This window comes from Hydra vulgaris, chromosome 10, assembly GCF_038396675.1.
Source record: "Hydra vulgaris chromosome 10, alternate assembly HydraT2T_AEP".
Lineage (NCBI taxonomy): Eukaryota > Metazoa > Cnidaria > Hydrozoa > Anthoathecata > Hydridae > Hydra > Hydra vulgaris.
In genome coordinates this window covers 8,999,419-9,013,976 of record NC_088929.1, presented here as the reverse complement: position 1 = coordinate 9,013,976, position 14,558 = coordinate 8,999,419, and the positions used below count along the sequence as shown (strand labels likewise).

Genomic DNA, 14,558 nt, shown 5'->3' with positions numbered 1-14,558 from the left:
GTGATCAAAAAGTAAGGTGAATTTTTTTATAAAATGAAAAATCTTTATTTATTCTTCCAAATCTGTATCGTCCCCCTCAAAATAATCCCCCTCCCCCGCCCCAATGCACTTTTGCCAACGTTTTTTCCAGTCTTCGAAGCATGCCGAAAAGTCCTCGGTAGGGATAGCCTTCAATGCGCGTGCCGATTCACGTTGGATCTCTTGGACTCAAAATCACTATAATTAATAAAAAGTTATTTTTTAAAGTTGCTCTTGGTCTTGCAGAAAAAACTGTTATCGATTTGATAACTTTTATAAATGTTATGAAAAATCACTCAGATTTGCAGAAATCTGAACTAAAAAATGAAGCAATTTTTTTACCTTGTATTTGTATGATGTAAGTTGAGTGGCATTTTTAGTAATACGTTCGTCCTCTTTTGGTCAGATTCAAAACTTTTTAGCCTATTTTCTTCTTTAGACAAACAAATTTCTTACATAATAGTTAAAAATTTAATTTACAGTTTAAATAGGCAAATATTTGATAAGGTTTGTTTTATTTCTGAACCGGAGAGTCAACCAAGAAGAAACTGGTGGTTTTTTTCATACTTAGTTTTGTGTTATTTTTTTAAATTAATATTTTTATATTATTGTTGCAAATAGTGTAAAGCTTGTGTTCTAAAAAATCATTGTAAGGCATTATGAGATATTTGGACAAACATTGCGCAGAAACAATAGAATTTCTTAGAAACGCAAATGGTTGTGGAATTGATATTTGGACAAAAAACAATTTGGTATCATAAAAATGAACAAAATAAACAAAAAAATAAGTTAAAGTAAATTCTTCTTAAACAAATTTAGTTTTTACTAAGAAAAAATAGATTCTAAAAGACAATGCGGTAATGTTTTCATATGTGTTATACTTATATTATTTACTTAATCTTAATTATAAAAATATTTTTTACTTGATCTTTACAACCCACATTTGCATTATCATAATAATACGAGGAGAAAAAAATGTTTATAAATATAAAAAAAAGGGTGCCGAATATATATATATATATATATATATATATATATATATATATATATATATATATATATATATATATATATATATATGTATTTATATATATATATATATATATATATATATATATATATATATATATATATATATATATATATATATATATATATATATATATATATATATATATATATTTTCACATATAGATATTTCTTCACACTATAATTTTTAAACATGACCCTTTACAAACTAAACTATATATATGTATATGAATTAGTTTACTTTGCTTTAGTGTGTTGAACCTGATAATGATTATGGATATGCTAACACTGAATTCAATAAATTTGATCAAAAGGTGGATTAAGAATTTGTGAATTCAAAAATTTTTATTGAAGGTGATACAATACAATGGACTCAAAACGATTTCCCCGGAGTGGTCTCTTGAGCTTTGGGAACAGCCAGAAGTCACACGGTGCTAAGTCGGGCGAATACGGTGGTTGTGGAGCAACATGGGTAGAGTTTTTGGCGAAAAACTCACGAAGAACCAGTGCTGTGTGCGAAGGCGCTTATCGTGGTGCAAAATCCAAGAGTTATTGGCCCATAATTCCGGTCTCTTTTTGCGAATAGCTTCACGCAAACGTCGCATAACGCTTAAATAATATTCCTTGTTGACAGTTTGGCCAGTTGGAAGGAATTCATAGTGCACGACACCACAATAATCAAAGAAAACAGTCAACATGACCTTGATTTTAGAGCGACTTTGACGTGGTTGCTTCGGTCTCGGCTCGCCTTTTTCACGGTATTCACTCGATTGGTCGGTTGTTTCAGGGTCGTATGCGTAGACCCAAGTCTCATCGCCAGTAATAATTTGTTTGTAGACGTCTTGATAGTCAGAAAGCATTGCTTCACACGTTTTAACGCGACGCTCTTTTTCAAAGAAATTGAGAAATTTCGGCACCAAACGTGATTTGAGTCTTCTGAGGCCCAAACGATCCTTCAAAATCGCTTGCACCGACCCAAATGATATTCCAACCATGTCAACAAGGTCTTGAATGGTTAACTGACGATTTTCAAGCACCAATTCTTTGATTTTGTTGATGTGGCGATCATCAATCTAAGTCGATGGTCGTCTGGAGCGTTCCAAGTCATCGACACGTTCTCGGCCTTCTTTGAAGTCTTTGTACCACTTGTAAACATTTTTTTGAGACATAGTCTTTTCACCGAAGGCCTTTTGCAACATTCGATACGTTTCAGCAGCAGAAATATCATTCCGCAAACAAAATTTAATAGCACTTCTTTGCTCAACAAAATTAGACATCGTGAAAATCGCCGAATGCACTTTTGGTACTTCAGAAACAAGCGTAAACAAAAAAAAAATAATTATGAGTTTGACATTTGGCGCAAATGTTAATGACATTCCTACCAACTTAAAAATAAAAAAGATTGGACGATTCGAATAAGGCGGGAAGTTTAAATCAAAAATTCACCTTACTTTTTGATCACAGTAGTATGTTCATTATAATTTTTTTTTAAACGTATTTTCAGAACTTCAGCTTCGGTATTCATGCTAGTTTCTGGTGTGTAACTGTAATAACGCAGTTACATAGCCGAATACTAACATTACACAGCTAAACACTAACAATTGAGGAACCCATCTGCATAACGCGCTAAGTCACAAAAATAAAAATTTTGAGTTGGTTCTATTTCCAGATTCTATGTACTAAAATCTATCATATATATAGATTTTAAACTAATTAAAAAAATTTTTTGTTTTAAAAGTAGACAGAAAATTTTAATTTCTGTTAATGCGCAACTATGAGTAATTAAGTTTTGTGTCGTTTTCTCAAAATCAATTATTTCGGATAGCGGAGCGTTTTGCAAATCAGAAATTATAACAAATTGGCTCTTCAATTATAGTTATAATTTTTTAAAAAACTATATATGCTCATTAATAAACATAAAAAGCTCATTGCTGCTGGTTTGCTTAAATTTTTTGTAGAATAAAACTTCTGGTCATAAGCAGAACCATGGCCTACTTAAATACACGGCCTTCTATTCTGCTTAAATCGAAAAAAAATAGAAGGCCAGTTGAAAAAACGAATATTCCCTTATATGGACTAACTTTCTCAAAATATTTTAAATATTGCGCTATCAATGTTAAGTAAGTATATCTGGAACAGGATAAAAATTTTCGCGTTAGATAATTGACATCTCTACTAAACTTCAACAACTTAGTATTGTTATTTGTGGCTACTTTTTAATTGTTAATAATAATCATGGTTAATAAATGCTGTGTTGTCGGTTGTACCTCCAATTATAATGGTGGTGAAGTAATACCAGTCTTTGGTTTTCCAAAAGATGATGACTTGAGAAAGTTATGGGTTAGATTTGTAAATAGAAATTGTTGAACTGTTACTAAATCATCTGTGATCTGCTTTAAACATTTTGATGAAAGTTTAGTATACAAAGGAGCATCAGAAAAACGATTTTGTTTGTTGTATAATTTGAAGCCTGTTCCTACAATATACCCGACCAGCATTGCAACAGCTTCACTTCCAGCTATGTTTATACCAAGAAAATCACCAACTAAAAGAATTTTTCAAGAAGATGAACATCAGAAGTTTTTATCAAATGATATTATTGAAGATCTTAATTCTCTTACAGTTGCTGATTCACCAACAGGATATTCATTTTCCTAATTCGATGATTGTGTCGTGTTCCATAAAATTATTCAAAATGAACTACACATACCTGAAGTTGCTGAATGTATTCGTATTGACAAAAATCTTCATGTCAAACTTTTTTACAAAAAGCTTCCAGTTTCTTAGCCACCTTGGCTCAGAGTAACCAGTCAATGTATGTTAAAAAGAAAGAGTATGCTGGAAAACTTTGATTCACATTTTAGCATCGAAGAAGAAAAGTTGTCTTCCATTCTTGAAGAACATAAAAGTCACCAAATAAAAAAAAATCAAATTTATTCTTCAAATATGCTTCAATTTGTCTTGATGTTGCATTACACATCATTGCAAACTTATCATTTACTGCTGAAGGAATTCCCTCTTACATCTATATCACTGTTAGGCAAGTTTAAAACAGGTGAAATTAATTCTATGAAAGTTTTGAAATTGTTACATGAAAATGGAAGCTTATCAAATGATCTTATAATAATTTTTGATGAAATGTATTTGCAAAAATGTGCAGAATATTCTGGTGGAGATGTAATTGGGATTAGTGAAGAAAATGAATGTTATAGAAGCATTGTTTCTTTCATGGTAGTTGGTTTAAAAGAAAATACCTCTTGTGTCATTAAAGCAATTCCAATTATAAAATTAAACAGTGATTGGTTGAAAACTGAAATTCTCAGCTTGATTCAATCTTTAATAAAATATAGTTTTAATGTTCAAGGTGTTGTTTGTGACAATCATGCTTCAAATGTTTCTTCTTTTACAAAATTGCTTGATGCATATGGTAAAAAACCAGATGATTTGTTTATTAATGTACAATCACAAAAAATTTACCTATTCTTTGACATAGTGCATCTGATTAAAAACATTTGAAACAACTTACTAAATAAAAAAAAGTTTATTTTTCCAGAATTTCATTTTTAAGCTTTTAAAGATGAAATTCACGTTCAACCAGGAGAAATATCGTGGAAAATATTTCATGATTTATTAGAAAATGACAGCCTGTTGGATGCAAGTTTAAAAAAAGCACCAAAAATAAATAGCAAAGTTTTCCATCCTGGAAACTACAAGCAAAATGTCACTGTTGCTTTAGGTATCTTCCATGAAACTACAGCAGCAGCAATAAAATCATATTTTCCCAACCATTTAGATATTGCATCTTTCCTAAAACTTTTTAATAAATGGTGGACAATTACAAGTTCGAAAAATCAGTTTTCTAATAACTGTCTTGGAAATGCTGCTATTATTAATGATAAAAACCTGAGTTTTTTCGAGCTTCCGCTGAATGGTTAAATAAATAGAAAAACACCAAAATTCCAAATTTTGAGAAATATACATTATCTCCTCAAACATCATCAGCACTACAAAGAACTTTATTATGTCAAGCTTCTTTAATAGAAGATCTATTGGAAGATAATTATAAATTTATATTGACTGCTCATTTTCAAAGTGATCTGTTAGAAAGAAGATTTGGACAATACCACCAAATGAGTGGTGGCAGGTTTCTTGTCAGTTTGAAAGATGTTATCTATAGTGAGAAGATAATCCAAATAAAAAGTCTAATAAAGGAAGGAATTAAAATATTTGAAAATGATATTAATGATGTTCAAGATACACAACATGCTAGATCCTTGATGGATCAGATGAAAGAAAGAGATTATGATTGTGTGATTTTATCAGATGGTTCACGTGAAGTTGCTACTTATATTGCTGGTTTTATTGCCAAAAAACTGATTAAGAAGTTAAAAATATGTTGCAAGTTGCTTTGTAGTCAACATTGTCAACAGGAGTCGAATGACTATAGTTATTTAAATAAATTGTCCAGAGGTGGGCTAACAACTCCATCACTAGCCCTTTTAGAATATGTCTGTGATAGTTTTGCTATGTTAGATCATGTATTTGATGTTATTTATCGATCTCAAATGCAACACCGTAAAGCAGCAAAGTTAGTTCTTGGCAATGGAGAAAGTTACCAACCATTTTTATGTTTAAATCACCAAAATTGTGGAAAGGAAATTATACACACTATTATTTCAAATATTTATTTTAATAACATCAGAAAGAGAGTCAGTGATTCCATTGTTTCAGATAACATTAATGCCTTTAAAAAAAGACAGAGAAAAAAATAAGAATCTTTTGTTTTATATTTTTAAACAGTTTGTGTAAAAATTTTTAAAATACTTTTAAAGCTTACTTTCGAGAATTTGTGTATTCTTATTTCTTGATAATCTTCTTATTAATCATTTAAGTAATATATAATTATGAAGGTTAATAAATGTTGTGTTTTTTACAATAAAAACATTTATTAATCATGATTACTATTTATTACTAAAAAGAAACCTAAAAAAAAGCCTAAAATTTTACAAAGTTTAGTTAAGTATAGTAAATACTTCGATTAAGTCAACGCAAAATTTTTTATCCTGTGCCAGATTTACTTACTTGAAATTTATAGCTCAATAATTAAAATATTTTGAGAAAGATCGTCCATCCGACAAAATATGCGTTTTTTTAACTGGCCTTCTATTTTTTTCCGGTTTAAGCAGAATAGAAGGCCGTGTATTTAAGTAGGCCATGAGCAGAACTATTATTTTCATTTACAAAGTCATTGTTTACAACTTTTACAGAAGATTAACAGCTGGTACTGAATGTACGCATGTTCATTTTTTATTTTATTTTTTGCTATGCTACATTCAAATTCTAGTTCATGCAAATTAGTTACACTTTCTTCAGCTGCAATGTTTGATTTTGGTTTCGTCTTAAGCTTTTGTGAGTCTCTTCATAGAGTTTCTTAATATATATTATTTCTATTGTCTTTTTTTCCAATTACTGCAAGTATTATTTAATCAAAGTGATAAGATAAATGTAGAATGGTACAGAAAACAGCAACTATAAGTAGAAGCTTGTCTAGCGACGGAATAAGAATTTTATTTTTATGTAGCGTTGCTACATAAAAATAAAAAAGTTGCTCATCCCGCTTTGTTACAAAATGATTTTTAATGATGTCAGCTTTTTTTTTCCTCGAAATTCGTATTTAACTCGAAATTCATATTTAATTATATTACTTTAAAAATTTATAATTGAAAAAATGTTTTTGTTGTTGTTGTTGTTGTTGTTGTTGCTTTTTAATAGTGTCCTAACACACTTAACTAATTAATTTTAACTAACTAAATTAAAAATTAAAGATAATTTTTGGCTTGTTGACGCTAAAACTAGCGGATTTGACGTTTTACCATCAACGCCTGCATAATTTTATCGTTGATTTCTTGCTGCTTGTTTCCTTATTTTTCTTGAAGCCATCAATGCTTTTAGCTTCTTACAATGTTTTTTGCGATTGCCTAAAATAGTTCAATAGGGTGTAATTCTGGGCAACTTAATGAATTTATGTCCTTGGCCACAAAATTGGTTCCATTGTGTTGTTACCATAAAATTGTAAATTGTCTTTTGAATAATAAAAAGTTTCTTGACAATTTTTTTGTCTGTGAGATTTTATAAAAGAAAAATCTTTTTCAAACACTCCTTTAATTATATTTTATATTTACAGCTCCCGCAGTGGAAAAAGGTTCCTCAATAATCTTTTCGTTGATGTTTAGACTTATGTTGATGGAATATTTATGTTGATGACTTTTAGTTTTTGCAGGTAAAATAAATCTCTAGTTTTCCAGTTTTAATGATTTTAGTGTGAAGTTTGTTACAGTTCATGAAAGACTTAACAGTTTGACTACAATGAGCCCCACCATAAACAAACCAACAAAGGAAAAGCTCACTAACAATTTTAAATTTTTCATTTCCATTTTTTGGTAATTTAAATTCAAATAATAAACGTTCTCAGAATTAAATCCCCATTACCTTAGTGGTTCTCGGTGACATCACATATGCAAAAAATTTTGGCATTAACGGATTTACGTAGAAGCCATATGAATTTTAATGGTCCTTTAATAATTCTTTAGCAATGAGTTTATCAAAGTTTTTTATCAATATATTGTAACAGGTTTAACTTAAAATTTAACAGCTTTAATGAATCAAAACATGTATGTATTCGAAATTTTATTAATTTAAATCTTAGCATAAATCTTTTACAAACAAGTAAAGAAAAAGAGAAATTATTTAAATTTTATTTTTAGCGGTCTCGGTGTGACCTCATTCGAGTTTGCGAGTTTTATTATTATAACATTACCTTATTTTGTTTTTATATACTTGTATAAAGATTCTAACAATAATAAAAAAATAAAAGAAAGTCGGATATGAAATATCTTTTTGTTAAATAAAAATATAATTTTCTAATTTTCTTGATTTAAAACTTGTTTTGTTAAAATTTTGACACATAAGATTTTCTCGAAATTTTTCACTTTCTGTTTTTATTGTAAGTCACATCATTAGGAGCAAGTTTAAATTTGCTCACAAGCTTTCGTACCCAATAAAATAAAATCTCTTCAAGTTTTTTTCAACTTCTACAGTTAACTCGTTTTCATTTATAACATAGCTTGGGCAAGTAATCAGTCGTCTTCATTAAAAAATTTATTGGTAATGTTTAAACTTCACAATAACATGCTTTCGTCATATTTTCAGCCACATTTCTGCTTAATTAATCACAGATGCTTAACCAGACATTCTATTAACAATTTTTACATTCCGTCAACAACAGTCAAAAAATGGAACTACTTAATTACTTGTCATGGTCCTCGTCTGTGGAACTCGATCCTGAATAATGATATAAAATCTATAACCACAATTAAAGCTTTTAAAAAAACTGTGAAACAACATTTCTTACATCTAGCCAATAAAAACATTTTTTTGTATTTTTAATTCGTTTTGTTATGTATTTATTTATCTTGTTAGATATTTACTAATATGTATGTGTATGTTTAACTCTTAAATATGTAAAAACTAATTTTATACTCAAATATTTTATAAAATTAAACGTCTTAGTAAAGTAAACTATTTCGCTACCTAAGGAGCAAGGTGATGAGATGTATTGTCTTCTGCTTGCTCCAGTCAGAATTTAAAGAATATATATATTTTTTTACAAGTACATTATAAAATTATTTGTTTATTGACAAAATAATATACAAATACAAAAAAAAACTTTTTTTTTTCTCAGACCATTTTAATTTGCTTTATCATAACAATTTAAAAATATTCTTCATAAATTGATAAAGCTGTTCAAGACATTTAATTTTTGAAACTTTCAGTGATACCGAGTTTCAATGAATGAGAAAATCCCGGGAAAAATATCTAAAAACAAAATACTAACTAATAATGAAAAAAAAACGAGTTAGCGATGAAACCTAAAACACTGTGATACAAATATAAATGTTCTTTGTCACATCACGCTCTACCTATCCCCCTTTCGTTCTTATTCTAGAACAAACTTTCCGTCGGCAAAGTTTGTCTCAGTACATATTTTCCAGTAGGAGAAAAATATGGAGGGAATAATTGTCACAGGACACTGGCAAGAGATATAATAATTCTAAACTTATATATTTTATGTTATTGATTGTTAAAATATATTTTGTTTTATGAAGAATTTTTTACTCATAGAAAATTTAAAAATATGAGTATTTTTTATGCGTTTAAGCTATAAATCTTCCTGTGATCTCTGTTAAAATCACGAGACTTTTAATCGAATTAAATAAATAAACATTTTTTAAAATGAATTTCTCACTGAGAAGAAAGTTATGCTGTCTCCATATAAAACTCAATAAACTCAACAAGCAGTGAAACTAATGTTAATGAATAATTTTTTGTTTGTACCCTGTGGACACAAAAACGTTTTGCAAAAATTTCTTTATGGTCCCGTAAAAACGTTTTTATTGGTTTTTTAAACGTCCATATGAAACAGAGACCGGACGTTTTTTTAAAAACGTTTTGTGAACGTTTTTTAACGGTCCTACAAAAACGTTTTTTAATGGTTTTTTGAACGTCTATATGAAGCGGTGACGTTTTTTAAAAAGCCTTTTTTTTTTGATTTTTATTAAGTCTAAATGAAACGTTATATCGTTTTTAACGTTGTTCCTAAAAACCTTTTTTTACGTAAAAGTTATTTAAGTAAATAACTTATGTTCAGGCGCGGATCCACCTGTACGCTAATGAAGCTGAAGTTTCAGGGCCCCGGCAAAAAGAGGGCCCCGAACACTTTCAATTTTATATCAAATATAATTCTAGAAAATTAAAAAAAAATTAAAGAAATTGAAAATAAGAAGAAAAAAAATGTTTTTTTTATTTATTTTCTGTTGTACTAGATTTTTTTTATTCCCTTCGTGCGATTTGACACGGAAATTTTTAGAGAGTTATTAAAATTATGGATTTCTTTAAGCGCGAAAATATCACCAAAGAGAGATTTTGGTTAGTTTAGTTTGTTATGGAAATGGATAAAAAAAGATTTTTCTTAGATAAAGAAAGCATTTTAATGTTTAGTTACCCAAGTATTTAAATGTTTACATTTATATTTTGAAATAATAAATTTTTTTAATAGTTAGTTAAAATATTTAAGCAAGAAAATATCCCCGAAGAGAACTTAGATTTTAAAGAAATAAAAAAAGCCTTTCTTAGAAAGAAAGCCTTTTTTAATATGTAGTTACATGTTTGTAATATATATATTTTTTAATTATATAATAAGATATTTTTCGGAGAGAATGTTTTTTTTTACTTTCTTTTTTGTAACTTTGTTGTGTTGTGCTAGATTTGTTCTATACAGTAAGTATCACAAGCTGTCTTTATTTCCACACACTGTTTTAGAATATATTTATTCTGGACTATAACGCTAATTTTTTAAATGTAATTTTCATTTAGTTAGTTGTATTTTATTTACTTTTATTTATTTACAACAAATTAAGTAAGAATTTGTTTGTAAATTTAAGTAATTTAGGGTTTTTGTTGCAAGTTTTGATCAGTTTTATTTCATTTTCATTAAAATTTTTATATTTATAATTAAAGTATACTAGCTTTGATTGTTTAAAAATACAGTTAACTTTTACTTCATAAACTGGGTTGATATCAACCAACATCATGATGTTGGTTGTTATTGTGAGCTTATTTTGTTGAATGTTATTATGTAGAGATTTTTGTTGTGATATATTTTCATCTTGCTGTGATGCAGATTATACTCAGCACGTTCAAGTTACACTTTGATTATACTTAGCACAAGCAAGTTACATTTTGATTAAATTTAACACTTCGATTAAATTTATCTCAAATTGCTGTTTTCCTCAATCATTCCTTATGTTATGTTAATATTTATTAAGTATTCTTGAATATATAATTTAAATTGTAGAAAAAAAAAATTAAATTATGACTGGCAGAAAGGAAGCCAGAAACGAAAATTACAAGAAAAAAATGAAGCAGCAAAATGTCCAAAAATTCCTTTTTGATTGAAGCTAGAGTATCTGCGTAAGTTTCTAACAATAAAAGTACTTTAAACGAAGACAACGATGTAGCTGAAGAAAAATCTGATAAGAATGATGGTGATATTAGTGACATTATTGCCACAGAAACGAATTTCGAAAATGAAAATTTTGATAACTATAGTGATTTAGCATCTTGGCCAGATTTAGTTTGCACAGAATTTATTAACAACTGCTTAACTAAAGAAACTTCCTTTTTCCATAACTGTGATAGTAATAATTTATATTTAGAATCGGCAAGGATGTACAAAGATTAAAAAAGATACTTTTCTAATAAGTATTTTAAAATGACTTTAAAAAATGGACAGACCGTTATCATATCAAGGTTATGCTATTCTAAATTAAAAGGTTACGTGTATTGTTTAGTTTGTAAGATGTTTTCTAATGTTTCTTCTTTGCTGGCAACTTCTGGATTTTCTGACTGGATGAACATTTTGAGAGCATTAGAAAGTCATGATGAAACTGTAGATCATGAAATAATATGCTTATTTTGCTTACCAGAAAAAATAACATAAACGTAATCGATAAGAACTTAGAAAGTCAAATCAGAAAGTCCATTGAATATTATTATAATGTATTAATCAGAGTAGTTGCTATAATTAAATTTTTAAGTGAGAGAGCAATGAGTCTAAGAGGACACGATGAAATGTGGGTGTGGGGTTCACCGCGAAATGGAAACTTCACGGGACTTATTGAACTAATTTCAGAATTTGATCCGTTTTTACGCGAACATCTTACAAAATGTCAATCTGAAAAAAGAAACATTTCATATTTATCGAAAACTGTGTATGAGGAATTAATAGAAATAATGGGAAAACGAGTCCCAAAAGAAATAGTAGCTCAAATTAATAATAGTGATATGTCACCCGTCAACCAATTGGCTGTAACTGTAAGATATGTTTATAATGGACAGCCATATGAAAAATTTTTAACTTTTATACCTATTACAAATCATACAGCTCAGTCATTATTTAATACAATCAAAAAATTTCGTGAACAGTCTTACGATAACGCAGCAAATATGAGCGAATAATATAGCGGACTACAAGGACGTTTGACAAGGACGATAAACAAGTATGCTGATTTTGTACCTTGTGCAGCACATTCTCTAAATTTGGTAGGGGTAGAAGCAGTTAGTATAGTAACACCAATTATTGATTATTTTAGGTTTTTGCAACGATTATACGTATTTTTTTCTGCATCGCCACACAGGTGGGACTTTTTAAAGAAATATGCTAATTTACAATTTTCTTTAAAAAGTTTAAGTATTACAAGATGGTCAATGCATCATGATTCAGTTAAAGCATTAAAAAATGGCTACAGTGATATTTTGAAAACTCTTAATTATATTCATGAAGAAATCGAAGAAAAGCTTGATTGTAAAAGAGAGGCAAATATTTTATTTAAGAAATTAATAAAGCTTGAAAAAGCAATTTTGACAATAATTTGGGAGGAGGTTCTTGAACGTTTTAATAAAGTCAGCCGAATTTTACAAACCCCCGGGCTCGATGTTTCTGAAGGCTATAAATTAATTTTCTTATTAGAATTATTTGTAAAAGAATTGCGAAAAAATTCACAAGAAAAAATGAACGAGTTTGAAAAAAAAGCTAAAAATTTGAGTGAAGAAATTAGAGGAAAATATAATGATTTAAACAAGCGGCGAAAGACACACATTTTTAATGGCAAGGACAAGTTTCGGGTAGAGGTGTACAATGTCCTTTTTGATTCTTTAGCAAACGAATTATCAAAAAGAGGAAGAGTATACAAAGAAACAAATAAGAAATTTCTTTTGAATATAGGAAAAAAAGATCATTCTCATATAGACATGGAAAGCATTAATTATGTCATTTCATTCTACAATAATGGCGTAGATGCTGGACTAATAAATGAATGTACACAATTTAGGGAATATCTTCAAATTACAAATAAAGAAAAACAAACAAAATGTTCCAGTATGCTTAAATTAATATACGAGAGAAACTTGATAGATGTTTTTCCAAATTTATATACTGCATTAAAGATATTTCTAACTTTACTAATAACCAGTTGTGGGGCCGAAAGAGCATTTTCAAAATTAACGTTTATTAAAATAAAAATATCGCACCACAACGCTGGAAGTCAGACTTAATTATCTTTCAATTTTGTCAATTGAAAATGACTTAACAAAATCAGTATCTTATGATGAAGTAATAAGAGAATTTGCAAATAAAAAATGCCGCAAACAAAAAATTTAAATTTTATTAAGTTTATTGTAATTTTTATGAGTTAAAATGAATTTATAGTTTTTCCAAAGTTTATTTGTGTTTCATTACGTTTTACTTATATTTTGGTAATAAGCTTTTTGGGCCCAAAAATTCACTTAGTTTCAGGCCCCACAAATGGTTAATCCGCGTCTGCTTATGTTATACAGAAAAAAAACCCTTTTTACAAATGAAAACTTAGGTCTAACAGCCTAGATCAGATAAATAACTAAAATTTTAAACATTTTTCGCTTAATTACAATTTAAGCATACAAAAACACAATAAAAATAATTTTTATGTTATTCTATTAGAGCTCTCTTCAAACGATCGCTTATCAACTTATCGACCAAATTGCATTTTGCTGTATGTGACACAAATGTTCCTAAAAAGAAAAATGCCACATAAATCTTTCATACATTGCATGTAAAAAAGTGCAACAAAATGTAAGCAATAATAAGAAAAAAGAAATGTAAAATTTCACACAGCATATAAAAGAAACAATATAAACGACATGCACACCACATTTATTTAAAAATTACTCATAATTACTTTACACAATAAAATTTTTTTTAAATGATTTATTTCCATAAATTCCAGCTTTCTTAAACAATGCTACATCACATTTTGACATAATTTTATCAAAATATTATTAGCAAAAGCTGAAAAAATCATAGAATATATTTAGTTTGATCGCATATTACTTTATTTAGGAAATTTTTATACATAAATGTAAGCAAGAATATAAATAAAATAAAAAATAAAAAAATATAATAAAAAATAAAACTTTACTTTATTATTAAAAATAATATTTATTTAAAATATTATTTAAAATTATTTCATTTTCATCAAACCTTGTTATATCATTTATTTTATCATAAAAAAAATGAATCTTCAAAAGGAGTTTTTTCCCCAGGATATTCACTGCAGATAAAGAATTTTTGATTTCAGACTTTAGGCATGGTAGTTTCATAAAAACATTGAATACCTATTATATAAAAAAAAATTAGAACAGAGTAAAATATTAATTAAAAACTGTTGTGGAAAACTGAAAATTGAAAATACCATAACATCTTTTAAAAAATGAAAAGACAGCATTTATAAATATACGTGTTCCACTAATAGGTTTAAAACTTGATGGCAGTTCATCATAACTATAAACTGCAGCGATGCTTCTCTGGAAGTCTTTTTTAAATTGTTGAAAAAATGTTTTGTGTATTATTTATTAAC

At 28.2% G+C, this 14,558-nt stretch overlaps 1 protein-coding gene across 1 annotated transcript; it reads left to right on the top strand.

Moving 5' to 3' along the window:
* The first annotated feature begins 12,372 nt into the window (after positions 1 to 12,372).
* Positions 12,373 to 13,218, top strand: LOC136086106 (uncharacterized). Its single transcript, XM_065808376.1, has one exon. It carries the CDS (start codon positions 12,373 to 12,375, stop codon positions 13,216 to 13,218), a length of 846 nt encoding a protein of 281 aa, XP_065664448.1.
* The last annotated feature ends 1,340 nt before the right edge of the window (positions 13,219 to 14,558 follow it).